The sequence below is a fragment of the Hippocampus zosterae genome, chromosome 2, assembly GCF_025434085.1.
Source record: "Hippocampus zosterae strain Florida chromosome 2, ASM2543408v3, whole genome shotgun sequence".
Lineage (NCBI taxonomy): Eukaryota > Metazoa > Chordata > Actinopteri > Syngnathiformes > Syngnathidae > Hippocampus > Hippocampus zosterae.
This window is the reverse complement of record NC_067452.1, coordinates 28087905-28108440: the sequence shown is the minus strand read 5'-3', so window position 1 is coordinate 28108440 and position 20536 is coordinate 28087905. Positions and strand designations below refer to the sequence as shown.

The 20536-nt window shown below is 39.4% G+C and overlaps 2 protein-coding genes and 1 long non-coding RNA gene across 13 annotated transcripts in view; 1 reads left to right on the top strand and 2 right to left on the bottom strand.

The window, feature by feature from the left end:
• The window catches only part of LOC127596728 (regulator of G-protein signaling 17-like), a 39807-nt gene extending 35146 nt beyond the window's left edge, over positions 1–4661 (top strand). For 9 of the 10 annotated variants that reach the window (XM_052059556.1, XM_052059557.1, XM_052059565.1 and 6 more), the window contains 2 exons: positions 1350–1586; positions 3376–4661. In XM_052059556.1, coding sequence (XP_051915516.1) covers positions 1350–1538 — 189 coding nt within the window. In that variant the 3' untranslated portion in view covers positions 1539–1586; positions 3376–4661. Of the gene's footprint in view, positions 1–1349 lie in introns of all 10 variants that reach the window. The other variant, XM_052059559.1, reaches the window with a different exon arrangement.
• Positions 4662–4929: 268 nt separating this feature from the next.
• LOC127596768 (uncharacterized) lies at positions 4930–5312 on the bottom strand. Its single transcript, XR_007961558.1, has 2 exons — positions 5164–5312; positions 4930–4994 (listed from the first exon to the last, which is right to left on the bottom strand). It is a non-coding gene; the product is annotated as an uncharacterized LOC127596768 (long non-coding RNA).
• A 3647-nt stretch (positions 5313–8959) lies between these two features.
• Positions 8960–18290, bottom strand: tcea2 (transcription elongation factor A (SII), 2). Of its 2 annotated transcripts, XM_052059537.1 has the most exons (10): positions 17051–18290; positions 15180–15242; positions 13944–14049; positions 13124–13220; positions 12456–12571; positions 11747–11802; positions 11304–11459; positions 11055–11201; positions 10885–10956; positions 8965–9695 (listed from the first exon to the last, which is right to left on the bottom strand). In XM_052059537.1, the coding sequence occupies exons 1-10, from the start codon at positions 17117–17119 to the stop codon at positions 9687–9689; spliced, it is 891 nt and encodes a 296-aa protein (XP_051915497.1). In that variant the 5' UTR covers positions 17120–18290; the 3' UTR covers positions 8965–9686. The 2 variants fall into 2 exon arrangements, with proteins under 2 accessions (XP_051915498.1, XP_051915497.1); XM_052059538.1 differs by lacking the exon at positions 15180–15242 and having other exon boundaries at positions 8960–9695.
• Between the last annotated feature and the right edge of the window lie 2246 nt (positions 18291–20536).

The following is a 20536-nucleotide window of genomic DNA, read 5'->3' as shown; positions in this document are numbered from 1 at the left end:
TGGTAAATGGAAGCATTCATGCACCGATGAGAGATTTTCATGGCAAAGCTTCAACATCAAACTTGAACGCGTGTGTGAGTCATAGCCACTGTGTCCCGTGTGCTTTGGTGTGGAAGTGAAATCCATTTAGATGGTTCTATTCGCCATGTTTGTACTCAGCGGTCCAGTTCATTTGAAGGACTGGGAGGGTAAACCCAGACGTGTCAAGTAGTGATAGCATGAGAACACAATGTAAGGCAGTTCCACAATCGGGGAGTGAGGGAGGGGGGGTGTAGAAACAGTGAATAATTTACTTATAAGATGATAAGTAAATGTTTTTGTCAGTACAATGGTATGTGTTAGCAATAGGGCTGTCACAAACAAATCTTTTTGCAATTGTTTAGCCAATTGATCATTCCACCGATTACCGTATTTTCTGTACTATAAGACACTTTGGAGTATAAGGCGCACCTTCAATGAATGGCCTATTTTAAAACTGTTTTCATCGATAGGGCACACTGCATTATAAGGTGCATAGAATAGAAGCTATAATAGTGGCTGCTGTTGCTTTATGCGTCCACTAGATGGAGTTATGCTAAAGAATACAATAGAATACAGCTTTATTTATATGGTGCTTTCAAAACCGCTGCAGCTGGAACAACCAAGCACAGAACATTTAAAATACTGCATCCAAGAAATCAGAATATTGAAACATATTTAAGCTGCATCGGATTGTAAAGTGCACAGTCGGCTGGTGAAAAAAGGGAATTATTATAGTGCGGAAAATACGGTACTTGAATAGTCCCCGCTGTGCGCAGAGACACAAAAACACACAGCCCAGTTGACTTTTTTTACAGTAAAATGTGATAAGTAGCACTACATCTACAGATAACACCTCACTTTCCTTAGGTGGATGAATGTTAACTGGGCCAAGTGCCAGTCTGCTCCCGTGGCCCGCTGTGTATGCGAGGACTTTAAAAAATAATAACATAAATTCCTTTTGTGACATTAATGGGTGACATTGTAGATGTTCATCGATAAAATGGCATGAGTAAATAAAATCCGATGTTAGACTGAGACATTTGCATAATATTGGCAAAGATGGGTACTTGACCACAAAAAGAAAATGACCTGTAATTTTATTTATCATAGTGAATTTGATCTTTGGTGTGAAATTTACATTGATGGTTAGACAACATGGGGATCAATACTACATTCATAATTTTGAACGATTCTATTTTTGCAGGGTGGAATGATGATACAATATACCGTAGATATAAACAATTTGACGTGAGAAAAGATATATGGACTTGAGGTGAGCAATCTTGAGGAGGGATCTTCCTCCCTGACCTTGTTGGTTTTCCTTCCAGGTGAGTCTGGACGCTCGCGTACGAGAGGTGATCAACAAGAAGATGCAGGACCCGACGCCTCACACTTTCGAGGACGCCCAGTTGCAGATCTACACGCTGATGCATAGGGACTCCTACCCACGATTCCTCTCCTCCAGCATCTACAAGTCGCTCCTTCACGGCAACTCACGCAGCTCCTCTGAGTCCTAGTCCTGCCCTGTCGACACGCCTCCCCTCCGACCATTTCAGACCCTTCAGGTGAAACTGCCCTTACCCCAAATTTATGCCGTGACTGCCAAGACTTGACAGTGGCTAAAACACCTTCAGTCCACTTTTGTCTCAACTGCCCTCTTGTGTACTTCCCCCTTTTCTCCACCTTCCTTTTTAATCAGTCTTTTCATTCTTTAAATATCTCTGCTCATTTTCTATCCAACATACTGTAAAAACCCACGAATGACACGCATTTGCTTGAAAAACAAAACAAAACAAAAACACCCCAAATCAAGCGACTTGATGAGAAAAATGTTCACAATGTTTAGATGTTTACCAGTACCTAGGCAGTAGCTATGGGTCATTTGTATTCTACATGGGGGTGCGTTATTCATGGGATTTTACAGGATTTATTTATTCATTTTAGAAGTGAAACTGCTAATTAGAGATGATTATCATCCGACACAATTTTTTTTTGGGTCCATTTGAAAATCGCACAGAACATATTCGACAATCCGTAATGAACTAGGGCTTCATATTTCCCTCAAAATCCAAAGAGGACTGCAAGTAGCGCTGAATCACTTTCACCAACCGAAGCAATTCAATTCCCTCACAAGAACGCGCGGAGACTAAAATGTATGTCGCTACGATGTGTACAGTAACAGATCTTAAAATCCCACCAGAAACCCTAGAACAATATTGGCACTATAATATTTCGATTTTGATTAGTGTTATTCAATACGGACAACAGCCACGGATGTACTTAGTTTTCTCCTACATTCCGAAGGCATGCAGTGCATGTTAGGTTCATCAAAGACTCAAAATTCTTCATATGTATGAATGTCAGTGTTACTGGTTGTGCCCCGGCGACCTGTCCAGGGTGCACCTCACCTCTTGTTCAAAATCTCCTGGTATAGGCTCCAGCTTTGTCAAATGAGGAAAACATTTTTCCCTTCCTATCCCAAATGTGGTACAAAATGACCATACCACAAGATGCCATTTGACAATCTATTTTTTTTTTAACCAGGAACCAATTAATTGCAGTAATCAAATAAATTCAACTTAAATAAATAAATATGAAATAAAAATAACTTCAAACTGAAAAGAAATCATTAAACCTAAAGCGAACATGCATGTGTGCCTTCAACAGAGAAATACGTCTGCATTTTCTGGATGCGGGGTCTTTAATGAGGTCATTGTATGACAACTGCTGTGTGATGTCATCATAGCGCTCTTGACGAGTGCACGTTTTTTTTTTTTAATGAGCTTCACTTTTTTTAAAGACTGAAGCAGGCAAAGTTACTGCAATGCACAGGGCAATCCAGAGATTTGGATAATGTACAATTACAATGTAAAAACTACTACTGGTATTGTTAAAGTACTATCTCTTATTATACGCTATGCAAATACTAGCCTCCAACTGCGACTCTGAGTCAATACTGTAAATTGATAGGACATAATTTGATTGTCTAATTAATACGTTTACATGAACCAATATATTGGCTCCAGTTTATCACCATCGTTTTGGTCCTTTATGACTCCTTTTCGTCCGATGAATGTACAGGGCGTTAACAACATATCGTCACTGCCGGGCGAAATCTTCGTACTCTCAAAATGACAACTTTTCAGGAAATCCTCCCCAATACGCCATCTTGCTTGTGTTGCCGTGACAGCGCTTTATTCAATATCTCATTGTTGTGAAATACACAGCACACTCACATCAACACACCACTCAAATAAATTAATTTTGCTGTTTTAAAAAAAAAAACGACCTCACAAATCTACAAAAAAACAAGAAATGGTCATTATTTATGTTGATTTTTTTTTCCATTCACAGTACCTCCTTGTCTTTGCCCAACTCCTTCCTCATCGCTAGTGTTCCCAGCCACCTGATATTTTAGGCGGCCCGAAGACTGCAGAAGTTCAAATCGCTGAGCTAGTTAACCAGCCAATCACCTTTAAGAGCTACTGAGCTGAGAGCAAGACTCCGCCCACCCCATTGCCTTGTTTGCCTTCTTTCAGGAGTGATCTTTCTCCCTCTTTCCCAACTGGAAAGCACAGGACCATTTCTCCACTTCTCACTGCTGTGATAGACTCATGATGGACGCTGACTACCGATTTACAAACTCAAAGAAGAGTTGTTGTTGTTTTATTCCCTGAAAAGTAACGACAAGGGCTTTTGTACCCTTGTTCATCTATTTAGATTTTGTTCCTGGTCACTCACACTTGTCACACTCTGGGATTTTTATTTTTATTTTTTAATGAAAAAGAGGCAATTCCTTTTTGGGATGCAACACACTTAAGCTGCAATAAAAACTGGAGTCCAAACATGCACCAACACACAAATACACACACACACAGTATTTATATCACCTTACTTCGGATGGTATAATGTTATTCTGTGACTAACATGAAAGTGAACATGTGTTTCATACAAGTAAAACTGTCTGAACAGCTCATGTTCAAAATAGAAAATATACTGTATATCGATGTTTTTTTTCTCCGAAACCTTAAGTGGGGTGATGCAGATACACATGCTTACTATGTATATCACCATCCTTTAGGACAGGGGTGTCGAACTAATTTTTTATCGCGGGCCATTTCAGAGATATGACTTCCCTCAGGGGGCCGGTGCAAAGTCTCAAAGTTATTTATGACCCATGACAATTTGACATTTTGTTTCAGATTTCAGCAAGAATCATGATAGTTGACACACATGATTTGCTCCCGCGGGCCACATAAAATGACGTAGGGGACTGGATTTGGTCCACGGGCCTTGACTTTGACACCTATGCTTTATGAGATTCGACTGTAGTATATTTATTTATTTATAAGTACACTGGAACCTCTTGGGTCGAATACAATCTATTCTGAGATGCTGGTCAACCTCCAATTTTATTATTATTTCCATTATAAAACCTCTTAACTGAATCAACAGTGTTTTGCATGACATTTTAATATTCTCAACTGTTACACAACTTCAAGAAAATATTAACCACTGTTAGGAGTGGTGCCTTGAGATATGAATTGAATTCATTCCGTGACCGCGCTCGTAACTCCAAACACACATCTCAAATTGCCATGAATCTGTTCCAGCCTCTGCAAAAAAAAGACAAAATAAAATGTTTTTTTTTTTTGTGAATAGAGATAAATAGTGGCACTTTATAAAATCATAGAGTAATAACGTGATGAAACCAAATGTAAATAATTAAACCGTACGTCATGTTTTCGTGATGCAATTTAATTAATTGTGCTGCTCCTTCTGGTGTGCCTTGGACACTGGGAGAAAGTAGAATACAGTCAGGCAAACACAAATGAAGAAATCTAGTATTTCTACTAAGGTGACACAGTAAGATGCCTTACTATTATCGTTTTTCGTAGAAGGAAAAGAATATATGCTCGTGAGTATTGTGACAATCTTTATACGTGTTGCTCTACCTTTGTACTCGGCTCTCTCTTGCTTCTACAAACCCTGATACCAATCAGGTTTATCAGTTTGGACATGAAATATCATCTTCGTAGTGTATTTATTGGAATTTAGGTTGAAAAGGATTTGCAAATCATCGTATTCAATTTTTATTTGCATTTTACTTCCGAGCTTCATGGGAATTGGGGTTTCTAAAACCGCAGCTGTCGATGCTAGCCGTTAGCATGTCAATGTCGTTTCCCACTATATGTTAGCGTTTAGCTAACATGCCTTTTTGAAGGAATGTTATGTTAAATACACGATGTGTAATTGTCATTAATTTGTGGAGTTTGACGCTGAACTTCAACGTTAAACAGCTTGCAGCCTAACATTGACAAATTGTTCACTGTTTATCAAACTGCTGCTTATTGTAAAATGAGTTCACTGCCAGCTAACAGCGCTCGGACCTCAAGTTTTTGCTTGTAAGACATGGCAAGAAAACAAAAAAAATTTAATAAAAATAGCCGAATGATAGCTGGTTGTCTCAAAAACGTTACATGTCGTGCCGCTCGTATTTCAAGGCACCACTTTATTCAAATGCAAAAATAGCAATGATGAATGAAAAAGGTGGAATAAATTTAAGTTTCATGTATTTTTTACAATTACCTACACATCAGTGTAAATGGTAATTCTAATGGCAAAATGTAAAAACAATGTCTGCCTTAAATTGGGAAAAACAAGTGACTTCATTTGCTTATATTGCAACGGCATAAATATGAGAACATAAATATGAGGCCGCTGACTTGACGTAACTTCCAATTTTTCCTTTTTTTTCTTGTGTTCTTCTTCTCTTAGCACTTCTTGTTTAGGATACTTCTACTAATGGAATATGTGTTCAAAGAAACACCAAGTGTCTCAAGCAACGCCAAACGAACAATACATGCAGTCAATCCTTTGAGGCTTGTAGAATTGAGTTTATTTCAGAACAAGTCCAGTCAAAAATGTTCTGTGCGACCCCACAAGTCTAAACACTGCATTAATATTGTGTATCTTCAGCAGTACAATTCAACCATTTTTATCCAGCTCTGGGAGGGGATCTAAAATGGCACAAGTCAAAATGGCCGCCCCCTGCGATGGATCGAAACAGGTGGATTTCACTGCTGAATTAACATCGCACAAACGCAATATTAATCAGAATGCTGTGTCCACACCTGGTGGGTGCTCATTCAACAGATTATCGTAAGGCCAATATTTGACTTGACTTCCCTGTAAAGTTCATTGACGCGTAAAGCCATGCTTGTTGGCGGTTTGAAGTTTGACGCATGTTCTGAAATTGTACAACCTCTGAAACGTTCGACTTTTGAGGTTCCACGGGAACCATTTGTGTCTCAAGCCCAGCAATGTCTTACTGTTAAAACATGTTAGGAAGTGTCTTAGGATGTCCTAACAAACAAACATTTCCCAACAGCCAAAGTCAAAATTGTTTTACCGGATTTATCAGTATAGTGATGCAAATACACACACGCGCACACACCCGGGTGGTCTCCCAGGTTGCTACTGCTGATCCCTGCCTCTGCGACTTCTCACCTTTGACCTCCCCACTGTTTGCCGCCGGCTCCTGATTGGCTGCCGCCAGCCTCCGGGCTCAACTGTGGTTGGTGGATTCACGGGTGAGGTGGGAGGGACATTCCCAAGTGCAAAACCAGTGACAGCATTTTGAACACTTGCACAATATGATATCTCATGCCATAGCTGTCTCAAATATTGTGTTTTCACAAATATAAGGATTGCCATTTACACCCTCATGGAGGTTTTCATTTCGCCATTTAATGTTTTATCATTTCGTTTGTCGTGGATAACTGCATCACCATGAGAGCTGTGTCCGTTATTTCTGTTTCTTCATTGAGGCAGAGCTCTCTGTGAGCATTCGTGTCTTTGTAAATCCGAATGTTTAAGACTGTGCCTGTATTGTATTTTGCCATTAGTCAAACTTCTTGTGGCTGGTTAGTGATGCTTTGTGGAGAAACTGAGTTAGAATCAGTCTATGGAAGCAAATATGAAAAAAAAAGCCTTGTTTTTAATGAAACTGGTCACTAAATGCATTTATCTTGCTATTATTCATGTTATTTATTTTTTATTTGGTTGAAAAACTGTGATTTTAATTGTACATATATAAACAAAGTCTTGAATATCCAATACGTTGCCTTCTTTTTGGGGGTGTTTTCGTTTTGTGATTCTTTCAGTTGTTACTATTTAATGGTCAATGAAAGAAACATTGTGAGTGACTATGGCAGGTATCTGCAACTTAAATGATGATGGGAGCCCTGATTTTTCATCAGTGCAACTGGGTGGCACATAGGTCCACGCACTTTCTAACCAGATGTATGACAAAAATTCTGTTTTCAATATGCACAAAATACAATCATATCTGCTCTTGATAAATTCCAAAACATTTTTCAATGAATGTATAAAAGCTCATAACCCAACAGCAAAGGGTTTGAAACAAACAAAAAACTAAATATAGGGCTGAGTTTTAAAAATTTTGATTCAAATTTACTTTCCTTTTCAATATTGATTCAGAAAACCATAACTGCTTAACAATAAACCATAAGAAGAACTAATTTTGTACATTTTTCCCCCCACAAAAATCAACTCTCTCTAAATTTTTATATTATTGAGGGATAATGTTTGTCCTGGGCCGCTGTCTCATTCCAAATCTGCCCCAAAATTGTTCGGCCGAGTTGGTTGTCCAATCACACAGTAAGTGCAACAAAGACATCTCTGCCATCTAGTGATGATTTGTCATCATCCAATTTAAAACTACAGTCCACTCCTGCATAATTGCAGTTCAGCAACCTCAGATCCACATATTTGTGGATGTCTCCCCCCCTGCCCCATATTTCTTCATATTTTGGATTTTCCCGAGCATTTCCAGGATTCCCCAGACACACCTTCATTTACTTCCCCGAAATCATATACTTTAAATCATATACTATTTTCAGTGATTCTTGGTTTTGGCGTTTGTACAAAAAAAGTAATAATTAAAATTTTTTTAAAATCAATTACAAAAGTAATTATTTACGGCCCAGTGGACACGTGGTTAGCACATCGACCTCACAGTGCAAATGTACCAGGTTCAATTTCAACTCCGGCCTTCCTGTGTGCAGTTTGCATGTTCTCCCCAGGACTGCGTGGGTTTTCTCCGGGTACTCCAGTTTCCTCTCACATTCCAAAAACATGCATGACAGGCTGATTGATCACTCAAAATTGTCCCAAGGCGTAATTGTGAGTGTGAATGGTTGCTTGTCAATGTGTGCCCTGCGATTGGCTGGCAACCGTTTCAGGGTACCCCTCGCCTACTGCCCGAAGACAGCTGGAATAGGCTCCAGCACACCCTGCAACCCTTGTGAGGATAAAGCGGATCAGAAAATGGATGGATGGAATGTATCAAGGGGCCACTGAGCATGTGGTTGCCCGTAAACCAACAGTTACCCATCTGAAGTCTATACCAGAAACCAAAACCTAACTTACAAAACCAGTTATGTGATTTAATGCATTACAATTGTCACAAAAACTGTGATGTAGCATAGTTGTGCAACTTGATCATTAACAACTACATATATTTTCCTAAGACTTCTAGGGAAAAAAAATGTTCAACGCGTTCAATGCATGTATGGGTATTTGCTCTTTTACCATCCTTGCTAACTAAGTTCTTATTGCAGTTGCTTTGAGTCCAAAGTGAACATGACTTGAGGAAACGCTCGTTGTTGACACAACACTCACACACTAACTTACTAAACACGCAGTCCAACAGTCAATTTATAGTTCTCCCTCATATTTTGCTTTCCGCAGTCCACTGTAATCTGATCCTTGTATGGGATTCATCGTCTGTCTGACACACACACACACACACACACACACACATCACGTAAACATACACTTATTCAAACACAAGTATGTGTGCTCGCAAAAAACACACAAACACGCAAGATTCAGTCCCTCCGGCACCCTGTTCCAGAAAACCGAATGAATAAGAGTATTCAACAAGAATACTTATATGAATAACATTTCACTCAAACTATTTTATATTTATATTTTTATTATACGGAACACGAAAGCACTTCAACGCAGCCACTTTCCTGATAACTTTTTCTCCCAACCAGTTTGCTGGGTTCCATCCAGACCGTTTGACCACACAGTGTTTTGTTCCGAGATTCCTCACATCATCACACAGGACCCAAGTACCATCCTCTTCCCCATGTTCATGTATGGAAAGAAGCTGAGCCGAGTTTCCACAACAAATAGGTGTCATCCACTAGTCAATGTAGTAATTTTGAACTAAAAAATGATGCCGGCAGATGCCAAAAGTAAAAATAAAAAAAGAATTTACTGATCACTGTATCAGCACCAAGACTTTGCAATGATTCAAGAGCAACTTTATTAGGCACAACATTGTTTGCAAAACAAGAACACATATTCAGTCCACAAAGCCCTCATAGCTTAACACCTGGAGGAAATGTTATGTTCATCATTGTGCTACTTAATATTTTTTCAAAATAACACCAACAGATACAAATTTGTCAGTTTTCCTCCATCATTACTTTCTTAAATAAATATATTGTGCATATTTGTACATGTTTTTTTTTTTTTTTTTTTACAAATGTTACAAAAAAAAGCTAACCTTCAAACCAAAATTCAGCTGGTTGTTTTTACATCATGGTGTCACAGTAAAACAGCACTCCTCAGAAGAACTGAAAGACAAAAAGATTTTTTGAAAAAAATGGATATGTGTCCGATTTCAAAAGAAATTGAGTTCATTCATTTTAGCTTTGCATTATGAGTTCTTATTTACTTAGTTTTCCATACGAATTAGTCGATGTTAAAGCATAAAGCTTCACAGCAAAGACGATCCAAATTGTCCATTGCAGTGAATGTGAACATCGTCAGCGTTGACCAAAAATGATTCTGTTACTGCCCAGTAAAGTGGCGCATCGATTGGAGTGGTATTCACGGCTTAAATCCAAGCCGTGTAAAAATGGATGGAGAGATATGTAATTCTGGCAGTTGAGGGGGGCAATTGCAACAAAAAGAGTCCAGACAAGAGAACGACTTAAAATAACGGAGAGAAACAAACAATAGTTTGGTCTCTGCTGCCACCTGGTGGAGAATGTTTTTTTCTGACCCATTCATTTTCGGAAACATTTCTTCTCAATTAGGGTCGCAAGCCTACGTATTTATAATATGGTGGAACTTTGGCTCAGGAAATAGTAAGCTATTGTGATCTTTAAAAAAAAGTGACCATAAGTCGCTCTAAAACCTTTTCCACCATTGAGACAAAGTAAAAAGAGCTGAGAATGTGGTGGGACAAGTCTGCACATCCTCTTCTACCTGCGAATGGGGTTGTGTTCAGAAATAGCCGATCACAATCAAACTCGTGATCAATGGGAGTCATTATATGATTCTCTGCAAACAATTTTCAGATGTTCTAATGTTGTTTCTTACCAAGTGAGTTGTACAGGTTATAGGTCAAGCCGAGCATTTGAACAGGGGTGTGTAGACTTTTTAAAGCCACTGTATGTGGCACACAGGGCAAACAACTGTTCCTGCACAACTGAGCTTGAGTTCCTCAACAGTAGCAAAATTTGGATAATAATCTTCTTAATTTTTTTTATTTATGAACAGGGAATTTATTAAACTGAGGTTCCCATTTTAAGGTCTGTTAAAAAAATAGTTATTGTCACACATTCTGTATTGTAAAATTATTTGAATTTCATATCATTGTTTATGAAAAGAAAAAGTTAAACCCGACATCAGTTATTTAACTAAAATTGAATTTGCAAAAATATCTAACACACACTTAACCGCTAATTGAGGCTTGGTTTTCTGTACAGTCAAGTGAAAAAGGCCAGGCGAGAAGAATCATGAATATGATGCCTTTACCTTCCATCGGTTGCCACATTCGTTACACAATACGAAGGTGGTCATTGGCTCGTCAGCACTGCGAGTTTGCACCTAAAAAAATTAATTAAAAAATGCACAGTAGTGATTGGCGCACCACACAGTCAGACTTACATATTTTGTGTGTGTGTGTGTGTGTACAGTACTCGTACCTGTGTGTACGTGCAGTCCCTCCCCTGACACTTTTTGCACACAAACATGTCAGTCTTGCTCCCGCCCACTTTGGACAGCTGATGCTCTCGAATGGACTCTTTGGTCAGAGTTTCTCTGATCTTCTTCAGCTCTGCACTCGCCATCTCCTGCTCGAGCACAAACACATCAAGAACATCACATCCAAAAACGCACGGCAGTGACTTGTCACCTGAGAGTGAACCAAAGCTGTGGTTGCAAGGCAAACAGACCTCAGAAGTCATGGAGGCGATGCGCTGAGCGGAGATGTTCCCACACAGGACATTCCGCCGCAAGTCCGGGTTCTTCTGGTCCTTCAGGTTGGAGATTCGACTCCGTAGACGCGCTTTGTACTTTATGTCCGTCGACTTGAAATTCTCAAAGATCTGTGAGCGCGACCGGCTGTCAAGGATATCAAATTCCTCACGTACATTGGTCACTTAACTACTTTTGCAGTGCTGTGTGATGCACGTTGAGTGCTTTACATTTCATATATTTTGTATTTAAATCATGCAGTGGCTATTAATAAGGCAGGTGTGTTATGAACATCACCAGTCTACGAGCATCACTCATTCCACTGTACCTTGCTCCAAACCTTTAAAAAAACATATATATGAAACCAGAACTATTAAATGCTTAGCTTTTGGTTATATAATCAAGTAAAAGAAAGGATATGGTCCTCAATTTGTGCCGCAAGGAGGCTACAGTCGACTCCAAAGGTCTTGTAGTCATCTAAGGAAAAAATATATATATTTTTAGACACGTGTATTTCTGACTAATGAAGGATGATGTACAAGACTATCTCATGACAATTTAGATTTAGGTAAAACTAACATACAGTGCCCTGAAAAATTATTTTCACCTTTGAGATTTCACAATGTTGTGCATATTTATCACGCTTAAATGTGCCCAATTATCAAAACCAGGAGGCAAGCGCTCGCAGACACTGATAGCCGCATCATTCGCCTGTATTATTTTCAAGATGTCCAGGTCCTGCAGAAGAAAAGCGGCCCCATCCCATCACACTTCAAAATATTTAAATGTAATGAAAATGCAAATAAAAATGAGGAATCACGAAGGGACTAAGTACTTTTCCACGGCACTGTCCATGTTTTTGAAATGTGGGAGGAAGCCTGAGTATTGTGTTACTGTGCTGTCTTTTTTTTTTTTTTTTTTACTTTGTCTGTCCATTTCATTTAATTTAAACTTTCACTTCGACCCTTTTGACATTTTTACTCCTTGATACATGGTTTTGAATTCAGAAACGTTTTTCTTTTTTTTTCTTTCTAAATCCACAGTCATAAATTATATTTATTTTCACCAAATAAAATGAATTCTGATCATAATCCAAGAACAAAATATTTGCAAATAACATTATGCCTCACCAGCAGTTTGCAGCGCTGCCACCAGCAACTCTCGACATTTATTCCGAACAATGTCAGTGGTGAGGGGAATGGCTGGGAAGGATGTAACCGAAGAGGGCAGAGAAACAATCTTGCTGCTGTGACCATATTGAACAAACAACAACAACAAAAAAAACATGTTCGTAGCTCAACGACTTAACGCACACTACCGCATCATCCCTGAATATATGTCAATAAAGATGGATTACAATGCATGGTTCAAGAGACAAATTCAAATTTCTTGCTCTATAATGGCGCAACGGGAATCTTCATGAAAGGGTGAAGACAAAAAAAAAAAAAAGACATTACAAATCTTCAGATTAGAATGAGGTGTCTTACACATGTGAAAAAAAAACTCAGGCGAAATGGCCTTCAAATAAAATCTGGATGAAAAATCTTTTTTTGCCTGCTGATATAGAAAAAGCTTTTTTTTTTTAAAAAACATTGAAAATTTTAACTTGAAGCTTTGACACAAAAATATTTTTTGCCCCCGCTTTAACTTGCATCAACTCCCAGAGAAATATATATATTTTTTTATTAACAGATCAAGTGAACAGAAGTAACCGTGTATTAAAATAAATAAATAAATAACATTTGTCAAAACACAATCCAAAATTTTTTTTTAAACCTATGGTGATTATAGGACACACCTTTTCTCGCTGTTGCACAACTCCTTGGATGTGGAAGATGTCCTCACCGGAGAAGTGTCATTCTTCTCCTTTTTTTCTGACTTACCCTTAGAGCCATCTGACAAAACCAGAAATAACATGACCAAGTATAATTCTACAGCTTCTAAACATGGGAAGATGTACTATTCATAAACTCCATAAATACAGAGGAACCTCCAAAGTTGAATGCTGCAGGGGTCACACACGTCAGAATTTGACCAAAATGTTGTGGAAGAAATTGCCTCGAGGGCAAGTGTGGCCTTTTCGCGTCCCACATTTCTTAAAACAAAGCCTGCACACTTAAAGATGAGAGTCCAGATTCATAGAAAGCATACCTGTCAACTTTTCGGAGCGCCAACCTGTATAAACTACCAAAAAAATCAGTATAAAGAGCAAAAAATCCTTATAACATACCAAACCATTTTATGTCAAACTAACGGCAGAGAAAAAAAACCCACGAAATGTTCAATGATATTTATTGTAGATCTCCATAATAGAATGTCTGGTTAATGTCTAATCATCATTCTACTTAGTGGCATTACTGTGTTCAGAGTTGTATTCCGGAAATGAAAGCATTCGAGTAGACGAGCGCCGTTCTGGGAAAAAGCAAACGGAACTACCTGTCAGAGGGGGGGAAACGGAAATTTTCAGAATCCGTATGATTTGTGCGATACGGCCATATACGTAAGATTCACCACAAAATCCGTATGAACTATGGCTAAACCTAATGAGTTGACAGGTATGAGAAAGAAAGAACTCTGTTTGACTCAAGAGGTTCCGCTGCATACACAAAAACACACACCTATTAATTTCTTCCAGGACTTGATGAGGACTTTGGCCAGATTCTGTACTTCCTGATCTGAACTTATTTTCCTCACAGCATTCACCGACATTCCAACTCTGGTGGACTGAACAAATGACATGACATGAAATTGAAGTGTTTCGATTGGGTCAGAGTGAAGATTTTCCAAAATGTAATTTTCAATGTCATTTACAGTACGTACTACAATATGAACACTTTTCTTTCGCCCCAATAACACCACTGATAACTGTAGCTCCAAGTAGCTATAAAGGAACGCTGGTACAAGCACATTGGGGTACTGGCCCATAGGACAATAAACAACTCAAATAAATGCCGCAAGCCTCATGTGCGTGCAAAGTTTCATGAGTTTACGCAGAGATTAAGAGATTAAAAACGGCCCCATTTTTATCTGGAAACAGCACATCGCATTGGCAACAGTGGGGGACAATATAAAAAGATTGAGAAGTAAAAACCTTTCACTGGCACATATGTTCAAACGTATTCAAGTGCGTATTGACATACGTTCCAACGTCCTCACAAATACGATCCAACGTTCCTGTAGGCTAAATACTATAAATGTAGCATTTTGCCATAATGCGACAGGGTATTAACTTGCATATGCAAGGGGGAAAATGCCAAACGTAAATCATGCGCTAAAGCCATAATATAACCAGAAAATTAAGAAAAAAAACAATGTTTACTTCATTTCTTAGCGTATTGGTATTATTAGAAAAGAAAGTTTTTATCCCATAATGCCACAGGGTATGCACATGTCAATAGCCGTGGCATTAAGGGGATAAAATGTCGAATGTAAACAATGCACTGCAAACATAATAAAACTATAAAATTACAAATGAAGCATATTTACTTGTTTAATTTTTTAACATATTACTATAATGTAGGTCAAATACATAAATAAATAAATACAAAAGTCGATACCCTGTGGTATTTTGGGAAACATTTGTAGCATTTAGCCTCCAAGTATGTTCAACGTGTTTGAGAGTATCTTTGAATGTATGTAGTACATTTGCCAATCAAAATATTTTCACTCCACATTAGCAGCTCCACGCCTCAGTGAAAACGCTTTTATAGACAGGGGTTATAGTGCCTCCTGTTAGTTTGTTAAGTACTTGACAGGGAGAACGTGCGAGAGCAACAAGGTCAGAGCTCAGATTTCAAGCCTGAACCTACTCGTGCTACCGCCAATGAATCATTGGGGGTTAAATTAAAATCAACCTGCAGAGTTTCCAGAGACATTGTCATGCTCTTCAATTCGCTCAGCAGTTCCAAAGCACCATCCTGCAAGACAACATTTGTGACACTGAATTCCACATTTTATGTACCTGCCGTGTATCTCAAGACTGTTGGGATGTTCAAAATATCCCACTTGGAATTTGATGATCACATCTAACAGGGGACGTTAGGTCAGGTCAGGGAAATGAGGGTGGGGGTGGTTGCATTCTGTCACTCAATTCATGTTTGATAATGCTAATTTTCTGTAAAAGGAAAGTAGACTAATCCAATCCTTGTGATTTATTAAAAAAAAATCCAATATGGCGTACGAGTCGGCAGCCGTCAGCAAGTGCTCTTCAAGAGCCTTACTTTTTTGTTGGTTGTTTGTTGTTATTGTTGTTTTTGTCTTTTGTTTTGTCACATGGCGTTTGGTGTTACGTCGTGTGAATCTGATGGGGATTGATTTCAGTGGGGTTTTTTTTTGTTGCGACATTTGTCAAAGGAGAAGAAACTGTGTTGGTGGTTGCGCCTTCTCGGCAGCACGCCTGTACCAGCACAGATTTTGATTGGGAGGAATGTTGGCGCAATTTGACTGTCGGTGCTGCACATCCACTTGTGTTTTTGCCTCTGTAATGGGCAGCATTTTTCACAGACCCATTTTATTCAATGGAGGTGTCTGTGCTGTTGGACAGTCTGCGTTACTGCGACTGGATGGATGGCTGCTTAAGTTGAGGATGATGAGTGAGGAGCGTCGGCACGGAGCGCGGATACGTATTTGGGTCTGAGAGTCTCCGCTTGGAATTGAAACGGATTTACATGGGACAGGAGAAGTGTACCAATCTCTTTTTTTAACTTGACGGACGCTACAGCTTCTTGTTTACTTTGAAACTTAGCTTATAGCCGACGTGTACACATTTTCAGCATGACGCCTTTCATCCACTGGTGAAAAGACACTTTGATTCTCTCCTTTTTCATCTCTAACTGCTTCAAACAACAAAGCGTATGAGGTAAAAGTGGTTAAGATTGCACGACTGTCCGTGTTTTTATGTTCTGTGTTGTGTTCATTTACTTTATGTTAACCGTTTTGTAAAGCACTTTGTTGCAGCTGTTGTGAAAGCATTATATAAATCAGGATGTGTTGTATTGTATTGTATAAAACATGTTTGCTAGAAAATGTGAGCTAAAGTTTTACCCAAATACCTTTTTGGAGGGAGAAATGCCTGCAAACGCACTCCCATGACAACGCAGTTCGAATCAAATAAACGTCACCAACCAGGATTAGGTTACATTTGTTATGTTTGTGAATAGATCATTTGATTACCACTCGTTTTTGTTGTTTTTTTCTGGGGGGGGGGGGCAAAAAAACCTGTCAGTCATCTGAGATTTCATGAAATACTTTTGACCCACGTACGGATGAGTCACAGGATAATGTCTCCCAGGGAAATAAAGTTGTAGCGCACTTATTGCATTTCATTGACGGGCTGATGAAATTGAAATCACGAAAGATGTTTACTTATCTTGGAAATAAATGTTCCACGTATAAACCCTGCAACCCCCTGGCTGTGAAGCACTGATTTAAAACATTTATATACAGACCATGAAAAATGACCAAAATATTCCCCGCATTTCATTTTATAAATGTCACGTGTTTTTCAGTTTCTACCTTTGAATTTATGTTTTATTGAAATAATGTATAAATACAATGCGTTTAAGCTTTTTGAGTGTAGTTTGATTCCAGGTGGAAGTGATTCGGACTCAGCGATTTTGCCCAATCAATGGTCTGATTTAGTTCTTAATTATGACGAATGTTTTCGTTGCCTTTAACAGTTGATGATGTCAGCTTTTATCAGAAGAGATGTTGGGCACTCACTCACCGTGTTGTTCTTGTGGACCATTTTGTCAAGTTTTCTGCCGATACGCGCCACATCTGGTTGGGTGGCCATGTCGAGTGGACTGTCAAGCGTGATCCACCTGTAATTTCATGAACGAGGACAATTGATCATGCTGGTTGCTCTTTTGGCTTCCCGGGTTCCCTGGCGCCCAGCTGCGGCCTTGTCATCTGGTCAGCGGCAGGTGCATGCCGGGAGTTGTCGTTCATTTCCGGCTTATGGCATCGCTTTGTTGTGTTTTCTTCTCGACAACTTCCCTATTTAAAGATAAATTGGTAGATTCAAATCATCATCAGTAGTGGTATTGGCATTGTTGTTGTTGTTTTCAAAAAATGCTTAATTTATTACGAGTTACGTTATTGTATTATGACGCCTACACGGAGTACGTTTGAGATGTGCACATACTCACTATTTCCGCTGGATGTCAGTGTTACCTGCTTTGTGCTTGTTTTTTGTGTTTACTGTCTTTACTAAAAGTACTAAATATACTTTAATCGTACTGAGCAATTAGAAAATGCACACAAGGAATTTCACGTGGACATCATGAAATATTTACTCCAAAACAAATATTTGAGGGCCAGTTCACAAATTACCATTGAAATGTAGTACACTACAGGCATCTTGAGATTGACAATAAAAAATAAAAAAAACCCACAAGCCTAAGAACATTTTTGAAAATTATTTATCTATCCTGATTATTTCGAATGAAATGCGAAATTGCAAAATAAAAATACTAGTAAATTAGAAAACAAAAGAGTTCATTTGGAGTTTCATTGGAGGTTTCGCAGCCCATAGTACCCCTGAGCCATCTCTATCATGGACTCCTTCCACTTCCCAGCCACCACCGTCACCCCGGACCTCAAGTGGGAGTTGAGGAAACTCAGGCTGCCAATCAAGATATTGGTGCAGTAACCTCACCTCCAACATCACAGCATGACATGCTTGTGCAGGCACAGATTGCAGCGCACTGTGCGCACTGCTCAGAAGGTGATCAGTGTCACCGCCCATTCTACCAGGACATGTACATCTCCATGACTTAGGTGTGTGTAGGTCGGATGACAGCTGACCCTCCTCAGCCTGGACACAGCCTGATCAACCCTCTGTCCTCAGGAAGAAAGCTACTGTACATTCAGACCAGAACCTCCCAACACATGAACAACAGCTTCTCGGCTGTCAGACTCATGAACACTGAATAAACCGTTGTCATTTAAAACTGAACGCATAGCACCTGATTTTTATTAAAACATTGTTTACACTATTGCACATTGTTCACCATTTTTTTAATTGGTCTTATATTTTTTTGTACTGTATATACATTTCTGAGCTTATCAAGCTTTTTTTTCTTTTTAAAAATATCCATGCTTGCATCATTTTGATTCGTATCAGATCACCAGAGAACAATGCGCTAGCACATTAGACCCACCTGGAGCAGGAAGTGTTTGTTCCAGTTATCAGTGGCACAATTCAGGAAGTGGACTTTCCCTGTGATCTATGGAGTCATTCAAATTCACCTCTGACGCCAGGAAGTGCTTCTCTACTTCAACTAGATCTATGGAGTCTCTGCCATTGACTCTCCCATGCAGGAAATGTCTGCTGTCCTTCATATACCGCTGCGAGACCAAAACCTGGGCACCAGTAATTGTCCTCCACCCACCGCTGCCTGCCCCCCAGTCTATTCAGCGAGCGGAGCTGATGATGTCAGACAGGAAGTGTCCTCTCTGGAGGATGGATGGAGCCATTCTAGCCATTGTGGGCTGCATTCTTCCTCTGATGGTAAATGAGTCCAGTAATCTCAGTCTGGATATCATGTGACCAGTTTGTTGGCAAGACCTCACATCACTGCAAGAACAAAACAGAGGTGCTTCAAGATCAACTCCTGACTTGGCTAGGATGTCATATAAGAGGTTTCATCACAAGCGACTGGGAGAAAACCTTTAGGCAAGTGACCCATTTTGACCACATGCATATTAAGGGTGCACTAATACTCAGGGCCAGTGATGCCGGGAACACATTGCTGAAACACGTTACTCTAAAATCTCCACAAGGTCGATTTTATGGTCAAATAATAGGTCAAAATGGCAATATATAAAAGTAGGGATCAATCCTTTGACTGAATAGTTGCAATCCTTTTCCAAAACTCTTTCCAACAATACCTGTTTTGTGAAGATTGCCCTCGTAGTTCCTGAGATAGAAAGGTTCAAAAAAGGTGGCCATGCCCCTGTTGAAATTAGGTGGGACTTTGCCCTGAAACTCCTGTTCTGATTGCTTGAAAATGTGAGATGTTGTTTTGTGCCATCGGCGTCAACACGTACAGCAAGGTTCATTCAAATCAAAACAATCCTGGTTAAACCCACTCTGTGATTTGGCATGGAGTGACCATAAACACGTAATCAGATAACAAAAACGGTGGTTTCCCGTTTTTCAATTTCCACTTTTTAAACAAGAAGCGGTAGATGACTCGTTCCTGTTCAGTGGAGACCGTAACACTGCCCTCTTGTGAACGAAAGAGAGATAGCATATCAACACCTGAATATCTGACGTGGATATCTTGAAACACTGTGACGTTTGTGTCAAAAATGAATGCGCGTATCCACTTTGTTTATAAATGTAATATTTACAAATAGTAAATGTACACACAATTTAATAAAAACATGTGAAAATCATAATTATATTTGTAGATCTGAAAAATGTGAAAATCGCGGATGAATTTGTGTGAATAATTTTGAGACAAATCTCTCAAATCCCATAATTTATAACGTTACTTGTACAGTTTAAGGTTTTATGATCGGAAAAGATCATTTCTATTTGTATCATTTCCTTTGGGAAATTTATTTTGAGATATGAACAAATCAAAAGGTGACCAACATCCCAGAATGAAATGCGTTTGACCTTGGAGGTTTCACTGTACATCATGCAGCAGCTCTGGCGAGTCTATGTCACTTTCAATCAGCTTTGTCTTGAAGTAACAGTCTTTGTCCCTTTTCAGCATGCCTGCCCCTCATTATTGTGTGTGAGTGTGTGTTAGCAAGCAAAGTTGCATATAGGTCAAATGAGGGGGTGCGCTTTGCGGAACCCGCAGTGTTGAAAAACTGGTCGAATCTCCATGTAAAAAAGAATATATGTACACACACAGACATGTACACACGACCCCCCCCCCCCCACCCTCCCCGACCCTCCAGGTCCTTACTGTGGCAGCAGCACAATTCCCAGAAACTGCCTTTCATCCACAAAACATACGCACACACACCCGCACACTCTAGATTTGTATTAACTCTGTCAGATGGAGTGCCGCATGTTTTACGTGTGTTGACTTGTTAAGTGTATTGACACGGCGCGAACTAAGCGCAGCCAGACAATGCTGGGATGTAGAAAATGTGTGTGATTGTTCAGCGAGCGCACACCCTCTGTCACTCAGGCACACACTGAAGGGATTATTGCTTGTACGGTGTGGGCATGTGTGTGTTTTTTGTG

Coding starts and splice junctions, on each gene's coding strand:
- tcea2 (XM_052059537.1), bottom strand. CDS start 17,119: ATGGCCACCCAACCAGATGTGGCGCGTATCGGCAGAAAACTTGACAAA. Junction 15,243..17,050: donor TGGTCCACAAGAACAACACG/GTGAGTGAGTGC, acceptor GTTGTCTTGCAG/GATGGTGCTTTGGAACTGCT. Junction 10,957..11,054: donor GGGACTGCACGTACACACAG/GTACGAGTACTG, acceptor TAATTTTTTTAG/GTGCAAACTCGCAGTGCTGA.